Here is a 19,008-nt window from a genome sequence, read left to right as displayed (position 1 = left end):
GTCTTCTTGCTTATGTACCGACAGCAAATAAATACAAAATATGTCGAAATACCCGACAGAAAGTCACATAGATTGATCGGCGCTGCACAACATGGTAAAGTCATTTATATATATTTTTAAGAGCTTCTTAAAATACAATATTACTCCGAATGCACACAATCCACCCATTAGAACACAACAAGAGCAAAATCCAGGGGTTTTTGAGCCGTGTATGTGTGCAAAATGCAATATTTGACATCGCGAAGGGGAAAAAAAAGTCACATGACAGCCGGATTTCGGGGTGAGATCGGACAAATAAATACACATTTCATTCACACTGACAAGCTAAACCAACATATGTTATTATTACCGGGTCAGATCTCATTAATAAATTATGTCTCTGGCCAAAGAACAGAGAGAAAGACCCCAGCAAACACAGAACGTTGTGAGGACGTCGCCAGTTAGTCGTCATTTGGTCAGCGCGACATTACTTTATGGCGACGTTGTGAGGACGTCGTGGCAAAGTTCCATTTTTTGGAATCTCGGCTAACTTCCCAGAAACGTCGTGGGCACGTCCTCAAAAGACGTCGCTAGTTAGTTCCTTTGGGGACGTTGTAGCGACGTGGTCAGTTGGTCTTCAGATAACTTTTAATATTATTGCACTACATGTATTATTATTATTAAGATAGCATTTGAACAGCCTATTTTTTGGGAAATAAGTTATACAAAAAATTCATCAAGCATGTTAAAAGATGGCATGAATTATATATATATATATAAATATATATATATATATATATATGCCATTAGTTTAAGAACAAACAAAAAAATTTACTTAGCAAATTGTGATAATGTTTGTTAATGAAAGAGTACAGGACAAATGAACATTTAAACCTTAAACTAGCAGCGCACGTCACTTTCTAAATGAAGTGTGCGACGTGCGCGTGCCCGTCATTTTGTAACGGTCAACTTCCAGCGGACGGACACCGAGGAAAGGTAAGCGCTATAAATCTACTTTTATTCATAGATTTTAACTGATATAACGTTAGATGCCATCAAAGAGGAGTAGTGTTTTGTATTTTTGTAGGTTTTCTTATTCAATTTAATAAATAAATGCTCTGTTTCGTTAATTAGCTCAAAATCAGTCTCAGAGGTGGTCTAAGGTAACGTTAACTGTTAAAATCTAATATAACCTTTCCTGTTTTAAATTATTTGAAATAACACGATAAACTATACAGTATTCACTTTCTAATTATATATTTTTTTTAACGTAGTAACTTAACGTTAATTAGTTTGTTTGAATGTCTGCTGCTCGCTCTTGATGATGCTCATGCTAGCCATGCTGTGAACTTGAATATACACCGCTGTATGAAGTTTAACGTTAATTAGACCGAGGCTGCCGAAATCATGTTCAGTGTATGTGGGATTAATAATTTCCCCATTTCTCCCTCATGTGGCAGGCTTGTAAATTCTGTCATCTGTTCATTATTGGTGTTGATGGTGTTTTTCACATGCACGCTTTTTAATGCTAGTTTAATTCTCAAATAGATCTGATACTTTCGTTTCACAAAAAGTAAACAAATTGTTCACTTTTTTAGGGCCTGGCTGCCACCAGTTGAGTCAATGATTCAGTGAGTTCCTTATGGGGAAATATATTTGTTACCACCTAGTAATTTAAATGTATTACTTATTGCTTTAAAATGAACACATATATTTATCATCAGGTGAAGAGACAGTTTGGGCAGCAGCAACAAGACAACTATTACAAGTAGAGATGGGTTTCAAGAACTGGTACTAATTTGGTTCCTGACTTGTTCGGTACTGAAAACATTTATATAAGCTACAGGATCAATAGTGCTGCTATCAGTATTCTTGTAACATTGATTCATAACCCTTTAGACACAACCACATATCATGTAAATCATCTCAGAGTGGATGGCAGCAAGGATCCAGGATCAAGAGATCATTCATCATGGAGACTGTTCCACAGGAAGCAGTTTAACCTGGGTGAAAAACTAAACCTGGTTGTTTCAGCATCACTCAGGCAAGACTAAATACATTTAAATTGATTTCAGTTGGTTATGTGTTTCAGGTCATCCTGACCATTCTGCTGTTCTGGATGTAAGGCCGTGCTGGATATACATTTCTCATGGGTGAAAGATTTGTGCAGCGGTATCCAGACATATAACGCCCCATTCACATGGGGAGTCTACGCCTCTCGTTTACTTTTAAATGGAGTGACGTCAAGCATGGAGAAATTAATTCTGGGTCCGTTGGTCGTGGCAGAAGTTGAAAACTTTTCAAGCGCCAATGCAGCCGTCCTCCAGTCAGAACGTCTTATGCAAATACCCTAGCGCAGACGCAAGCCAATCGAGTGCATGCAATACCAGAAAACTAATGTGATTGGCTGTCACTATGAGAAGAGACAGTAATTCCGATCCGATATCAGTGTCGTTTTTTGCATTTTTTTTTAAATCAATGTAGAATTTCTATACTTCATTGTAGGGATGTCAATTTTCATCGTTTAAATAAACGATCAATTAATCGATTAATCGTTAACCTTAATGCTGCAAAATGAGTCTATTGCAGCAACATCCAGTCACTGGTATGACAGGATGTGCAAAAGTGTGTGTGTTTATTTATGTATATATGTATGTATGTGTGTGTGTGTAAAATACATTTCTTTTAAATGTATAGCACAGTAATGAAGGCAGCAACATGTGGTAGATGGGACAGAACAAGAAAGACTTAATAATCTTTCATTGTGCTAATGTATTATAATACGAAAGGGTATGGCTCTTATACAGTGCGCAGTGCTTATACACAACCAGTGCGCAGAATGATGCACTTGAAGCAACACAGAGTCACAGCGTGTAGCATTACTCATAGAAATGTTCAAAATGCCAAGGGAAGAGATATTGATGTTGTGTATTATATGTGTGCAATAATTTGAGCATTTTCTTTTAACAGTTTTAAATCTTAGTTATTGTGCGCTCTTGAAGAGAGTTTCATTGTTTTGACTATAGTAACTAGAGCTGGAATGATATGCTAATCTGCCAATTCAATACTATCCCGATACTTGTGTGCCGATTTAATATATATTTATAATTATATATATAATTGAGTATTGTGATTATAGTTATATAACTATTGCAATTCGTGACATCCAAATTGTCTATAAAATTATTTGTTTGTTTCTGTAGATTTGAGGGAAAGATTAAAAACAAGGAGGTCTGGGAATGACTGAAGGGAACTGACAGCAGTGAGGGAAGGAAGTAATCACCAGAATGTAAGTTCTTTGAGAATGTGTGCATTGTTTATTACAAGTTGAATTTTCATTTAAATGTAGCAATGTACACAATGGTCAAACGTTTTAAAAGTATAGTTTATTTCTATAATGCACAGCTATATTTTCAGCATTAATTACTCCAGTCTTCAGTGTCACATGATCTTCAGAAATCATTCTAATATGATGATTTACTGCTCAATAAATTTTTCTGATTATTATCAGTGTTGAAAACAGTTATGCTGCCCAAAATTTTTGTCTAAACTACAGTTACATTTATTTATTTATTTATTTATTTTTTGGGGGGGGGGGGGGGCAATAAAAAAAAATTGAATACCAGTGGTAAAGAAGACTTTTGTAATTTTACAAAAGATTACCTTTTTTTTTTTTCTCAATGTTTTGAACTTTGTCATGTAATCATGAAGAAAAAATTTGACTCTCCAGAAATGCTAAGTTTTCTTCCCCATCATTTCTATTATGGGGAGCGTTTCCCAAAACAAAATATTGGTCACAAGTTCCATCGTTACCAATAGAGTTCAGTGGACCTAATGACCGTAGTAAGCTAACTGCAGATGTGATTCACATCATGTACGTCATGAGCAAATGTACACTTTGATCAAAATGTTTTTACCCTTTTGAGTAAAGTTACTGAAAAATTCAGCTTTGCCTCATAATTATTTCAATAAATCAATTTTAAAGTATATTTCGAAAAAGAGTATGAAAACTGTTATTTATTTTTACAATTTATTTTTTTTTTTTTTGTAATTTTGATTAAATTAATTTTTAATAGCCTTGGTGAGCAGAAGAGACTTGTCTTGAAAACCATAAAGAAAAGATTCCAGATTTTGACTGGTTGTGAACATACATGAGCAACATTAACAAGATGATTCTTCCTTTCAGCTGCCAGAGAAGGATATTGACCGTGCAGGCCCAGGATGAAGAAGAGGAGGAAGAACACATTTAATAATTTTCTCATAAACTTTCCACGTGTTATAATAAAAACAATGAACATGACTACAATAATATGCTAAATGTTATTAAAAGATTCCAGTTTGCAAGAAATCTGAGTGTCTGACTCTACACTAGAGGAACTCTTTTCTGAAGAACATCAGGTGCTGAGAAGCATTGTTATTACAGCAAAACACTGCATCAAGCCTCCTGTCCTTCCCTCAGAAGAGCCTGTCTTCTGCTGCTGGGGTAAGACACTCTTCCTCGTCTCTATCGGCTGTCCAGCACCTAACTCTGTCTCCTCAGCTCTGTCTGAAAGAGTCTTCTCCACAGTCAGTAATCAGAGTTCACAGATTCTTCTGAGAAAGTCAATACGCTCATTCTCTTAAAAACTTTGTTTTTTCGGGTGGGACAAATAATACAGGAGAGATGCTAGAAATCTCTATATTGTTCATTTTTCATATCTTTATGCTTTATGAATGTTTTTCTTCTGAGAAGCTCAAAAATTATGGTTCTTTGGTAATTGCTATATTGTTTAGGTTTATCCTCTGATAGTGAGCACAGAGCCCTGATCATGACATGCAAGAAAAAGAAAAAAAATAATGTCCATGATTTACTAATTCGTTCCCTCGATGTACTAAAACGTGCATGATTACTTTTACATTTCATTGATTTGCTTAATCGTATGCACAAATTACTAATTCGTTCTCTTGATGTATAATTAGTGTACATGATTTAGCAAATCAAGGGCATGAAATAGAAAATCGTGCGCATGAATTAGCCTATATTTTTTCCTGCATGCCGTGTAATTAAAGCACATCACCACCAGACATTTATACCAGGAGCCTCATATACGACGCTCACTGCAGTATCTGCTGAATTGTTTCATATCTATTTATCATGTATTTTTTTGTTGCACCAAATTATGTAGAGTTGTATCAATAAGTGTACTGATAATTATATATCATTTTCACTGATAACGTCATTAACTATCCCCATCCTTAATAAGACAAACATTTTCTATTGTTTATATTGTGTAATCTGTGAATTGATGCGTTTTCTGTGCTCATGACTTAGAAACACTTTGCATGGTTAAAGAACAGGTGCAATGTTCAAAATGTTTTGGCTTAGTATTTGTAGAACGTAGTGCTGAATAAATGTTGATTTGTGAATGAATGCAGTGTGTTTTTTTTATATTAGAATGTAATGTTTTTGTATTGGTTTGCATTTCATGTATGTAATTGATGTATTTACTATGAATCCCCTATAATTAGATTACGATTCGATTTCATAAGGTTTATTTTTTGCACCAGAGATGGATTGAGTTTATTAGTTTTTTATGTATTTCAAGGTAATGGTGAGGTGAAAATACGTTGCTGCGACCAATATGATCCGGTAATGTCACGTCCTCATAACGTGCCAGTTTGGTCGTTAGTAGTGATGGGATTTATGGCTCTTTGAGGGGATCCGGATCTTCGCGATCCGTTTCTTTCAAAGAGCCGTTCAAAAGAACGAAAGAAGAAGAAAAATATTTAGTCAGTTTTAAGAAGCCAGCTTGGGGGCATCTCAGTTTATCCTGGAAATAATCACTGGGAGGAATGATGAGGTGAGATTTGTAGCCAAATAATTAAAACTCAGATATCACACACCAATATCTGAGTTTGAATTATTCTGAAATATTGATTATTACCTCATTTGTCATGTGTGGACTATATTTCATAGGGTTGCACAAATCCCTCTGCTTAGACAGTGACATCACTATTTTGGATTTACCTTTAGTACAAAGTGTGTGTGTGTGTGTGTGTGTGTGTGTGTGTGTGTGTAAAGCTACGTTGACTTATGTTATTCATACAATACCTACTCAAATAAACATCAAAAACAAAGCCGACTGCAATGAATTTCTGTGCAAAACAGCTTTTACTACACTTTCACTTTCACACTTTCACACAAGAACATTGTTATCACACAAGAACATTTTGATAGAAAACAAAAAATATTTAAAGTAGATAAAATTAGAATAAATAAAATGGAAATGTCTACATACTACATACTATTACTACTGTAAACTTTGCAAATAGGACATCAGCCCCTTCAAGTCAATGAACAATAACAAAGTGGGCTGCAATGAACATGCACAACTAATAACTAATATCATCACGCTATAAAGGGTTGGCCTGCGCTGGGTGCGCCCCTCCCCCTATAACTGTTCTGTCTCGCGGAGGAGCTCATTTGTGTGCATCTGTGTGAAATACGCATAGGAAAAAAGAACGACAGAAAGAACGGCTCCCCTCCAGCCGCGACTCGGCTCCCATCATTCATGTTTATGAGCCGTTCAAAAGAATTGGTTCGTTCGCGAACGTCACAACTCTAGTCGTTAGGACATACTCATAACGTCCCAGCGACGTTCCACTATAACGTCCCCCACGACGGATATGGGAATCACAAAGTTACGTCACTGCGACCAATATGTTACTTTATAGTAACGTTCTCATAACGTGCCAGTTTGGTCGTTAGGACGTACTCATCACGTTCCAGCGACGTTCCACTATAACGTCGCCACGACGGATATGGGAATCACAAAGTTACGTCGCTGGAACGTTATTTGGGACGTCTCTGCGACGAATATGGTCTGGTCCAGTTACGTCGTCACGACGTAACTGTGTTAGCTAGGACGAGAGAGAAATGAGCGCTTCATCAGCCAGCCCAGTTATCTCAGTCAGAATAAAAGCATTTTTATATTTTTTAAGAGCTTCCAAAAATAATATCACAGCGAATGCACTAATCCACCCATTAGAACACAACAAGAGCAGATTTCAGGTGTTTTTGAGCTGTTTATGTGTGCAAAATGAAATTTAATTTGACAGCGTGATACAGCTTATGAATACTGGAAGGAAAAAAAGTCACGACAGCCTTTTAAAACCCTCTGGAGTCGATTAACGCATATACGCATTTTGAGTAATTTTCTCCTGATATAACCGAAAATTACTTAAATTACACCTTCAGTTTTAATCGTACAGATAAGAGCAATACATCAATCGAATCTGTAAAGGGTCTACTGTTTTTTGGATACAAACATAATAACAACAAAACTTTGTGCACTTATAAAATAAAGATAACAAACAAGGTGTGCTGTCTGCAGCCTTTGTCTGCGCTGATCTTCATTTACAAACACGTCATTAAAATGAACTGTAACTCCATGAATACTCAACGAAGAGACATGAGAGATATATCTATAGAAAGCTTGACATGTCTACTTTTAAACTAAACAAGTGCTGCCGAACAAATATTCTGTGATAACGTAATCCATATCAAAACAACGCGATGTCCTTTTTTCACGTCTCCCTTCATTATATCTAACGTGTATGGAAGGCCAAGAGGGTCAAATACACGTGAATTGTAACGCGTCAACAACACGTTAAATACGTGTATTTCACGTGTAGACAACACGTGAAAAATCAGCGCGTATTTAACGTGTATTTCAAATGTTAAATACACGTCAAATACACGTGAAGTACGCATTAAAAATCAGTTTGAACGGGTCAATGTCATTGGCTGCTGAGGACTTGGGTCAAACCACTTCTGTGAGCTTAGAGGGGTGTACCATTCATAGACAGGCAACCACCATTTAACATGCTTTATTCAGCCTTATTATTTAGTCTCTTTTCTTTTCTTTTTTGTATAGCCTATAGAAATAATATATTTAAGTTTCAGTTTTATGAAATATTTATTTTTTAATAAATATAAATAAAAATTTTGTGGTGATAGTATAAAGTTTATAAAAGGTACAGTATTTTGTAATGAAACAGGACTTTTTGTTTAGCTCTTGACTCGCTGAAGTATACTATATATAGTGTCCCTTCTTTAATTTTTCAGCACTGTGTGATAACTTAAATATGTTGTCAGTACTATTAAAATAAGATCAAATTGAATGGTATTTAGGAGATTATAGTTTTTGCATGACTTATTTCGCATTCAGCTAAACAACCCTGTCCTAGCTGTTATCATAGCCTAGGCTTTTTATTAAAAAGGAAAACAGCAAGGGACCATGGAAAACGACTGTTGCAGGTGTATTTTTTTATTGTATTATTTTTATTTTTTTTTGGCAGCGGGGCAACTCAAGAATGTTGGGCACACAAGTACTGTGGCTCTTTTGCCCCATGGCCAAGATGGCCAAGCCAACATCAAAGTTAGTTCACTAACTTTTAATTCTAATTTTTATTATTATTTTTCTGAGACTAAAAAATTCTAAACGCTTCTCCTCCTAGGGCTTTAAAGCCACAAGCCCCAAACTCGGCAGACACCTGCGGGATAGAGCGGTGGTGTGTGCTATATCTTTTCAGAGTGATCAGACTTAAAGTTTTTTTTTTTTTTAATTTTTAAATGTTTAATACATTACCCATAGACTTACATTGTCTGAGAAAAATCGCGCCCCTACTGTTGCAATACCCGGAATCTGGTTTACTTTCACTTTTAAATCGGTCAATACAAGTAAATAATACAATTTCCCTCAAACTGACAAGCTAAACCAACATATCTGATTATTACAGGGGTCAGGGCTCATTAATAATTGATTTCTGGGCAGAGAGCAGTCAGAAAGACGACAGAAGAATCACGGCTGGTCAGCTCAGGCAGCTCAGTCTCCACGGAGCTCACAACGAGCGAATTCATTCTTATTTAAGACCTTATAAAACGGCAATTGCACGCAATCCACACGTTAGAACACACCAAGAGCTAAATTCAGATGTTTCTGAACTGTTTAAAGTAATAACATGATATATTCGCGGCAGCCAACTGGCCGCGAGCTCGCGATGTATTTCTCTGAACACTTGAAGTCCACATAGAGGATTTACAGCCTTTCACATTAAAACACTGCAGCGAAACGCCACAAAACAATTAGAAGAATATACTATACACATGAAAATGAGTGTCTATATGTGCTTGTGAGATTTTCTCTGTCAGGCTGAGCTGAACGTCACATCGATTGCTCGGCGCTGCATAACATGGTTACACACACCCATTAGAACACAACAAAAGCAAAATCCAGGGGTTTTTGAGCCGTGTGTGTGTGCCAAAATGCAATATTTGACATCGCAAAGGAAAAAAAAGTCACATGACAGCCGCGTTTCGGGGCGAGATCGGACAAATAAATACACATTTCATTCACACTGACAAGCTAAACCAACATATGTTATTATTATCGGGTCTGATCTCATTAATAAATTATGTCTCTGGCCAAAGAACAGAGAGAAAGACGAGAGAGAAATGAGCGCTTCATCAGCCAGCCCAGTTATCACTACGAGCTCAGAATAAAAGCATTTTTATATTTTTTAAGAGCTTCCAAAAATAATATCACAGCGAATGCACTAATCCACCCATTAGAACACAACAAGAGCAGATTTCAGGTGTTTTTGAGCTGTTTATGTGTGCAAAATGAAATATAATTTGACAGCGTGATACAGCTTATGAATACTGGAAGGAAAAAAAGTCACGACAGCCTTTTAAAACCCTCTGGAGTCGATTAACGCATATACGCGTTTTGAGTCATTTTCTCCTGATATACCCGAACATTACTTAAATTACACCTTCAGTTTTAATCGTACAGATAAGAGCAATACATCAATCGAATCTGTAAAGGGTCTACTTTTTTTGGATACAAACATAATAACAACAAAACTTTGTGCACTTATAATATAAAGATAACAAACAAGGTGTGCTGTCTGCAGCCTTTGTCTGCGCTGATCTTCATTTACAAACATGTCATTAAAATGAACTGTAACTCAATGAATACTCAACGAAGAGACATGAGAGATATATCTATAGAAAGCTTGACATGTCTACTTTTAAACTAAACAAGTGCTGCCGAACAAATATTCTGTGATAAAGTAATCCATATCAAAACAACGCGACGTCCTTTTTTCACGTCTCCCTTCATTATATCTAATGTGTATGGAAGGCCAAGAGGGTCAAATGCACGTGAATTTTAACGCGTCAACAACACGTTAAATACTTGTATTTCACGTGTAGACAACACGTATTTAACAAGTTAAATACGTGTTGTTTACACGTGAAAAATCAGCGTGTATTTAACGTGTATTTCACATGTTAAATACACGTGAAATACACGTTAAGTACGTGTTAAAAATCAGTTTGAAAGGGTCAATGTCATTGGCTGCTGAAGACTTGGGTCAAACCACTTCTGTGAGCTTAGAGGGGTGTACCATTCATAGACAGGCAACCACCATTTAACATGCTATAGATCAGCTTATTCAGCCTTATTATTTAGTCTTTTTTCTTTTCTTTTTTGTATAGCCTATAGAAATAATATATGTAAGTTTCAGTTTTATGAAATATTTATTTTTTTATAAATATAAATTAAAATTTTGTTGTGATAGTATAAAGTTTATAAAAGGTACAGTATTTTGTAATGAAACAGGACTTTTGGTTTAGCTCTTGACTCGCCGAAGTATACTATATATAGTGTCCCTTCTTTAATTTTTCAGTACTGTGTGATAACTTAAATATGTTGTCAGTACTATTAAAATAAGATCAAATTGAATGGTATTTAGGAGATTATAGTTTTTGCATGACTTATTTCGCATTCAGCTAGACAACCCTGTCCTAGTTGTTATCATAGCCTAGGCTTTTTATTTATTATTTTTGCAGCGGGTCAACTCAAGAATGTTGGGCACACAAGTACTGTGGCTCTTTTGCCCCATGGCCAAGATGGCCAAGCCAACATCAAAGTTAGTTTACTAACTTTTAATTCTAGTTTTTATTATTTTTATTATTATTTTTCTGAGACTAAAAAATTCAAAACGTATCTCCTCCTAGGGCTTTAAAGCCACAAGCCCCAAACTCGGCAGACACCTGCGGGACAGAGCGGTGGTGTGTGCTATATCTTTTCAGAGTGATCAGACTTAAAGTTTTTTTTAATTAATTTTTAAATGTTTAATACATTACCCATAGACTTACATTGTCTGAGAAAAATCGCGCCCCTTACAGTTGCAATACCCGGTATAAGGTTTCATTTCACTTTTAAATCGGTCAATACGAGTAAATAATACAATTTCCCTCAAACTGACAAGCTAAACCAACATATCTGATTATTACAGGGGTCAGGGCTCATTAATAATTGATTTCTGGGCAGAGAGCAGTCAGAAAGATGAGAGAAGAATCACGGCTGGTCAGCTCAGGCATCGTCTCCACGGAGCTCACAACGAGCTAATTTATTCTTATTTAAGACCTTTTTTAATTAAATTATATTGGCGATTGCACGCAATCTACCCGTTAGAACACACCAAGAGCTAAATTTAGATGTTTCTGAACTGTTTAAAGTAATAACATGATATATTCGCGGCAGCCAACTGCCCGCGAGCTCGCGATGTATTCTCTGAACACTTGAAGTCCACATAGAGAATTTACAGCCTTTCACATTAAAACACTGCAGCGAAACGGCACAAAACAATTAGAAGAATATATTATACACATGAAAATGAGTGTTTATACCCAGCTAGAAATGCTACGTTCCCAGGACGTTCTCAGAACGTCCCCACTGGTGTCAAGGACGTCGCCTAGTAACGTTGCGGGAACGTTCGGAGACGGTCATGATGTGGAGTTCTTTAAAGGGTCGGGGGACGTTATTTTGCGGACCTTCACAGAACATTCAGGACGTTATCGGAACGTTTAGGGGACCATGTTATATTTGCAAATGTGATGTTCCCAGAACGTTCTCAGAACGTCCCCACTGGTGTCAAGGACGTCGCCTAGTAACGTTCCGGGAACGTTCGTAGACGGTCATGATGTGGAGTTCTTTAAAGGGTCGGGGGACGTTATTTTGAGGACCTTCACAGAACATTCAGGACGTTATGTGAACGTTTTCAGAACGTCCCCACTGGTCTCAAGGACCTGTAGGGAACCAAACTAGAATTTTACTGCAAAAAACACTTGTTCTTTCAGAACTTTAAACAGGAATAAGCATGCACGTTTAACACATTCAAAGATAAAATCAGTCATTTATTTTGTGTGAACAAAAACAGATTATAAATAAATTATATATTACATAAATTATATATATATATTATACACACACACAAATATTAGGAAACAGTAATAACAACAAGAACACATATTTATATTCATTTTATGTTGCGTAAATGGTGAACAACAAATAACAAAAACAATAATTTATATTAAATATATACTGTGTGTGTGTGTGTGTGTGTGTGTGTATATGTGTATCAGTCACTGTCTCCATCCTCAGGAGGTGCCCGAAGTTCTTCTTCCGCTGCCTGAAAAAATTAAACATTATATTTACCAATCACTTCAACGACTTTTTAATTACTTTTAACTCCACTTTGTTTATAAGTACCGGTACTAAGTAAATAAATCAAAACAGTTATGTTATTCTAGAGAATAGAGAGAGAGAGAGAGCTCTCATTGAATAAAACAACTTACAGGTGTTGCGACCAACTTGGCACGGTGAGGTGCATGTTTGAGGGTTTCCCCTATACATGTATCAATTTCCTTTTCTGTGTGTTTCGGAAATTGTTTGGCACAAGCACCTAGAAGAGAAAAAAAAATGTAACAAAATAAATGTGAAAAGTCTCAGGGCTCAAAACTATGCTGAAAAGTTTTTACAAGAACAATAGTCACAGCTCCACCGAACAAAAATTGAAAAAAGAGACACTTAAACACTTAAAATGGACCATTATTATGACGTTATTGTTATACATTTTTAAATATGTAGACTAGGCTATTATAGGTATTTTTATAGTTTGGATTATTTTATATTTTTATTTTATATTTGTTATAATATCCCATTAGTCCTAATAGATGCGATTTCAACTATTTCTGTAGTACTTTCATAAAGAACACCGCTTTTTCACATAACGCAGTGAAGCAGCCCTGCACGAGAGAATAATTGATTCTATAATAAGAACTGATCAACCGTTTCAGCACCATCGCCTCGGACAGCACCGGGGAACGGCGCGATGTGGAAATAATATTGCTGATGACGCAATTGCCCTGCTCCCTCCAAAATGGATACAAATGCATATTCTACAAGGGGGTTAAAATAATCTAAATAAATATATGACGATTATCACTATTGACATAAAATGTGAAAATAAATTAAAAGTGTTACGCCATATTACAGTAGGCAGTTATGACATGCAAAATATGAATTTTTATTTAAGCGTTGAGCATTATAAACAATCAGACATGAATCTGATGAGCTCATGATGCAATAACCAATCATATGAGTTTAGATAAGAGTTAAGAAAAAAAACTGCTGGTTTGCGGGAGTTTTTGCCGCGTTCACGCCAGTGCCGCTCACCTCAGACAGAGACAGACACAATCTGGATTTCACTGAATTCACTCGTGGAAAACTGTATATGTAAGTGAGATATTAATTTATAATCCTATTGTTTTTTCCATGCTACTAAAATAACGACTTGATTTTGTAATCGGAAAAACTAATTAACTAATTCATAAATGGGTCTTGTGATAGTCTACAATAATTTGTATTTGTAATATTGCAAATGTTTTTGTGTTTTCGTGAAATTAAATATAAGCATAGGCCTATATGGTGTAGTTTACAGCTAGAGTCCTGCACGGGTTCGGGTACCTGTAGGTTTTTGCTCAAACGGATGAAAAATATCCACCTGTTTTGGATACGGGTGCAGGTCGGGTCGGACACGGGGGAAACATGGGTTTAAGACAATCACATGCAAACGTAATGCATATTTTTAGGAACACATCTACAAAAATATGCCTGTATTTCAAGTTGATAAAATAATTTTTAATAAAACAATTTAAAATCCATATCAGTTTATTTGTGTCCACGCGCCACACCGTCCCAGGAATCTATAACGTTAACTATACTTCCACTTTTAAAAATTCATCATAACCGCGCGCGCGATCTGCTTGCAGTCGTCGAGATGGATTCTGAGGAGTTTAAGAAAAGAATAGCTAGTGGAGGAGTTTGTAAAGTTGTCGACAATACGTCATCAAAAATCAAGTCCAATATGTGGGAGAAATTTGGAGTTAACTGAAGAAAATATTGTGAACGGCTTATTTGCTGCATGCATTTTCGTGTTCGGAAATGTGGAACTTCATTGCTGAGGAAGCACAGATAACTGGTTAAGTGAGGAAGCTCATTAAATAACTTCATATTCATATTTTCTCACAATATTTTGTCACCTATATCACAATGCATCTGTTATTTTCTTATTTTTTAAATTCTCATATTTACATTTACATTTATTTGTTTAGTTTATTTTAATAAAGTTTTGACATCCAAAAGTACACTTTATGAGCAATATGAATAAGTGAATAAGTAAAACTAAAACCATATGAAACATTTATGATTATTAGTGATGAAAACAGTTGTGCTTCTTCACATTTTTGTGTTTTTCAGGGTTATTTGATGAATGAAAGAAAAAAAAGCAGCATTTATTTGAAATGTAAATCTTAACTCTCTTTTCTGGCCAATTTAATGCATCCTTGCTGAATAAAATGATTTTTTTTTTTTTTTACTTGTTTTTTTTCCGTTTAGAAGTCAAAAACGAGAAAACAAATTATTCGAAGGTACAGGGTAAGTACAGACATTTTTCTGTTTATCATTTGCTCTTTAAAAAGTTGCATGATGAAGTGAAAAGAAGAGAGAAGTTTTGAAAAGCATACTTAAAACAATATGGTGGAGGGCTGTCCCAATGAAGGTCAGTTTTCCTTTTCGGCCTTTCAGGCTGTAATTTGACCAGGCCTCATTGGTGGCTATTTTCCGAAGGATTCTCCTCACAGCGTCTCCAATGTTGCTACCTCCCATCAGGCTCAAAAACTGTATCTATGCAACATATAAAGATAAATAAAGCAAATGTTAGTATTGCAATGCCACATGGAGCAGGGTAACTGCTGACACACAAGCAAATGCGAGAGGTGTATTTAATTCTGATAATTTAGCCTACATGCACACAGATCTACATTTTGAACTTAAAAATGTCACTTTTGTGACAAAAAGGTTACTGACCCCTGTGCTATATCAACATACCATCCTTTTTTTCCCTTCTGGGCCCTCAAGTTTTAATAGGAAAGCTTGCAGCTCCTGCAATGTTTTGCAGGGCCTCTCAATGGTCTCCTGTGGTGGTGTTGTGATGGTTGCCGGACCAGGACGATTCTGTTGAATAGCCTGGATCAGACGCTCAATAGAATTGGAAATATCTGTTGACATTCTCTCAATTGCGAGGAGCATCCGCTGCTCAGATTGTTCGATGAGATGCTGGAAATCTGAAAAATTTAGATGGGTGAGATGATGATGATGGAAGGGGGGGTTCATCTTGACATTTAGTTATTTGCTTAGTATTCAGGCATATGTGTGGTACTTCAAGAAATAAAATATAGACATTGGCATGACTGTATTGCCAGATGCAATAGCTGGTCTAATTTGGATAGTAAGTCAAGTCATCTTCATTTATATAGCACTTTTAACGATGCAGATTGTTTAAAAGCAGCTTTACAGAGATGAATGTATAATTTAAGGTAACAGAGATTGAGATTAGAAAATGCAGCCATAATCTTAATTTATTGAAGATTAAAAAAAAAACCATTTATCTTAACAAATGAATAGAATATCAACATTAAAAATGCATACCATGAAAAGTATTATTAGCTGAAAGATTTGGAAGGGATGGCTCATCTTCCTCAGGTGAGTGAGCTGTGATGTCAGTAGGTGGTTTGTCTAAAAACAGACATTGAAAGCATGCGATAAACGAAGTTCAGGGGAGTTGAGTACTTTTACACAAAATGCCATGACAAAAAATACCAACCTGCAACTCACACAATATAAGACACTCCAACCAAATTCAAAACATTTTTAAAATAGGATTTCCATTAGAAATTTGTTTGTACTGTATTTCACACAAAATAGCTTCTTCCCGTCAGCTGGCAATGCACTTATTTTGCCTGTTCACTAATTGACGCTGACGCACCACCATCAAATCAACACAACACAAGAAATTACACCAAAAGTTAAATCTGTTACTTACAACTTGGAGGCTTTGGGAGGCTTGATGGCTTCTGAGAGGATGTTGACATTTTTCTCCTTTTTTTGGTAGGAATCTCACATTCTCCTATTCATTCAGGATGAAACAGTTTATATATAGTTTAGTTTTATAGAGTAGTTTTCTCTGTAATCATGGCATGATTTTTATACATAAACAGTGGACTAATGCATGACAAAAAGCAATCGCATATGTTTACCTTCACTCTCGGTCCAGTATTTTGATGGTACTTTTTTTTTCCGCTCTTTTAGCACCTCTTCTTCTGTGCCCACGTTTGAACTTTCTACAGCTTTTTTGGCTCGTTCTCTGGCTGTCTTATAGTTGTCTAAGGACAGAGTAAATTTGAGTTGTCTTTTTAGTTTTTGTAATCATTTTACTGTGTAAAGGCAGTGTACTTTCATATGACTATATATTTATTCAGTTTTCTCACCGGTCTCGGAGAGTATTCTTATTTTGTGCCGCTTCCAGAGCTCCTTATCTGGCCTTTGGGAGGCCTTTGCCATGGCAGCAGCGTTTCTACGGGGCCAGTAGCAAATCAGAACCTAAAACATTTCAGGGAATATGTTATTTCCGGTATTACGTGTGTGTGTGTGTGTGTGTGTGTGTGTGTGTGTGCGCATGTACCCTTACCCCATTCACCTCCTCTACCCATAATGCAGGCGCCACAGCAATTGCATTTTCTTGTTCAAAAATAACTATGTAAAATCCAACCTACATTACAAACAGAAGAACAGACACTCCTTAGAAAAGACGGTCAATATTCAGTATATGAAATCTAAGTTAAGACATTAAAGCAATGACAGAAAAAAAAATAATACTAACTATGTACATATTTCCATATTTCATTAATCAAGGTCATGAAGGAGAGAAAAGACAACTTTGCGGCCATGCCCATCCTCAAGGATCATTGCCCTTCCTTGCAAGTTTGCCTTGTCCAGGATCTCCATCTTTGATGGACCACATACATAGGCTCCATAGATCATCGAGTCACATGGCTCGTAAAGGTACGACGTTAAGTGCGAGAATACTCTACATAAGAGCTTTCCGGAGTTGGTCCTCTCCAGAACTTCACAGCAGGATGTTGGGCTAACAATGTAAACATTATTAGGATGTTTCAATTGTATTGGTTTCTCTTCACTTGTTTGTATAGGAATCTGTGAACGTTCTTGGAGCCGTTTTGCTGCTTGGACTAGAACATGGTTTCCTGATCTAACCATCTTCTTCAGCTGGTGCATGTAGCTCTCAAACGCAAAGGCACTGCATTTGTCTAATGATCCATATGTGGTGGCATCAGCAGTGAGGTGAAGCAGTGAGTGCACATTGTACACTAGGAATTCTTTCCCATATATGTGCCGGCCTTGTTCTACAAAATATGTGAGGAGTTCATGGGCATACACATTGTGGGTTTGTGTTAAATGTGGAGACACTAGTATACACAAAGCCACACTAAAGGCCATGAAATGACTGTATAGGGTTTCTGGCAGGATTCCCCGGAGAACAACTTTGCCAGTGTAGAGCATAAACTGCCTGAATTCAGTGGCCTTCCACCTCTCCAATTCCTCCAGACTGCGTGGCTTCCTGGCAAAAATATGGGGTATGTCATTTCTCAAGTTCCTTAGCCTCTGATTGACCTCCCTCAGCTGAGCCGGCGATAGTCGTTGCCCCGACTTGCCCTGTGACCATAGTAGGAGCATTTTTCTCATCACTCCCAGGCAGCACTGGTGCATGTAGTCAGCAGGGAAAGACTTGATCATGTCAATTTGGAGATTGCTGAAAGGGGACACAGCATTTTCGTGATGATGTTCTGGTTGGTGTTGCTCTCTAAATGAGACATCGTTCCTCAAAGTGAGGTCATGCACTTGTTGGTAAGTGATGCGCCCCTCCCAGTTGCCTTTTTGGGTGCATTTGTCACAGCCATAGTAACCTGAGAATTGTTTGATGCACTTCAGCATGGCTTTTGCTGGTGCATCACAGGTAATGCATCTCAATCTTACATTGAGTGTTGTTTCTCCCCATGCAAAGCCATTCATTAGAATCATTTTCAGTTCATCTGATATGACTTTAATGAAGTCCAGTGATTTGGGCTTGGCCTCAGTGAGGGCAATGGTCAAAGGAAATGTGCTTGCTGGTTTTAGATGTACTGTGCAGAGTACAGGCCAGAAAGATTTACCAGTGCTCTTAAAGAGTGGCAGTCCATCTACATTGAGGGAAATCTCAAGCTCAGTGATGTCTTTTGCATAATTGTAGGGATACCGATTCAAGCACATGATTAATTGTTCAGTCACTCCTAATTTAATGCATTCCACACCAGACACCATTTGGCTTTCAACAGGATCCGTTTTTAATAATGTTTTAGTAGTAGATGGCAGGTGTTTATGCCCGTGATTCCTGAGAATTTTGAGCAGTTTTTCTGCAGCATTGTGCTTGATATTATATTCATTGATCCACCTCTTTAACTCCTCTTCTAAATTTTCAGTGGGCATATCAATGTTGGCAGTATTCTGAAAAAACTCTCCATCCATGTCACTACTGGAATATTCAAGAACCATATTCTCTGTGTCTTCTGCCATTGTATGTTGTAGTGATGTGACTGCACTGATGTCAGTATTGACAAACGACATTTCATCGCTGTCACTATTAGATTCTCCAGTCATTGCATTTTTTAGGCCTGGGTTCCAGATTGGCATAGTGTCCCTGGGATTGTGTGCTTCATTGTTTAGCACAGTACTAGGACCAGCT

The 19,008-nt window shown here is 36.8% G+C and overlaps 2 protein-coding genes across 2 annotated transcripts; both read right to left on the bottom strand.

Annotated features, from left to right (window-relative positions):
• Positions 1-12,297: 12,297 nt before the first annotated feature.
• On the bottom strand, positions 12,298-16,772 carry LOC132113076 (uncharacterized). The gene is made up of 8 exons (XM_059520894.1): positions 16,700-16,772; positions 16,469-16,594; positions 16,255-16,338; positions 15,861-15,947; positions 15,261-15,496; positions 14,897-15,056; positions 12,668-12,774; positions 12,298-12,501 (listed from the first exon to the last, which is right to left on the bottom strand). The coding sequence occupies exons 1-8, from the start codon at positions 16,770-16,772 to the stop codon at positions 12,451-12,453; spliced, it is 924 nt and encodes a 307-aa protein (XP_059376877.1). The 3' UTR covers positions 12,298-12,450.
• Positions 16,710-18,835, bottom strand: LOC132114926 (uncharacterized). Its single transcript, XM_059523324.1, has 3 exons — positions 17,099-18,835; positions 16,900-16,980; positions 16,710-16,811 (listed from the first exon to the last, which is right to left on the bottom strand). The coding sequence occupies exon 1, from the start codon at positions 18,816-18,818 to the stop codon at positions 17,115-17,117; it is 1,704 nt and encodes a 567-aa protein (XP_059379307.1). The 5' UTR covers positions 18,819-18,835; the 3' UTR covers positions 16,710-16,811; positions 16,900-16,980; positions 17,099-17,114.
• Positions 18,836-19,008: the final 173 nt, after the last annotated feature.

The sequence above is a fragment of the Carassius carassius genome, chromosome 3 (genome assembly GCF_963082965.1).
Source record: "Carassius carassius chromosome 3, fCarCar2.1, whole genome shotgun sequence".
Classification (NCBI taxonomy): domain Eukaryota; kingdom Metazoa; phylum Chordata; class Actinopteri; order Cypriniformes; family Cyprinidae; genus Carassius; species Carassius carassius.
This window is presented reverse-complemented; position numbering and strand designations above follow the sequence as displayed.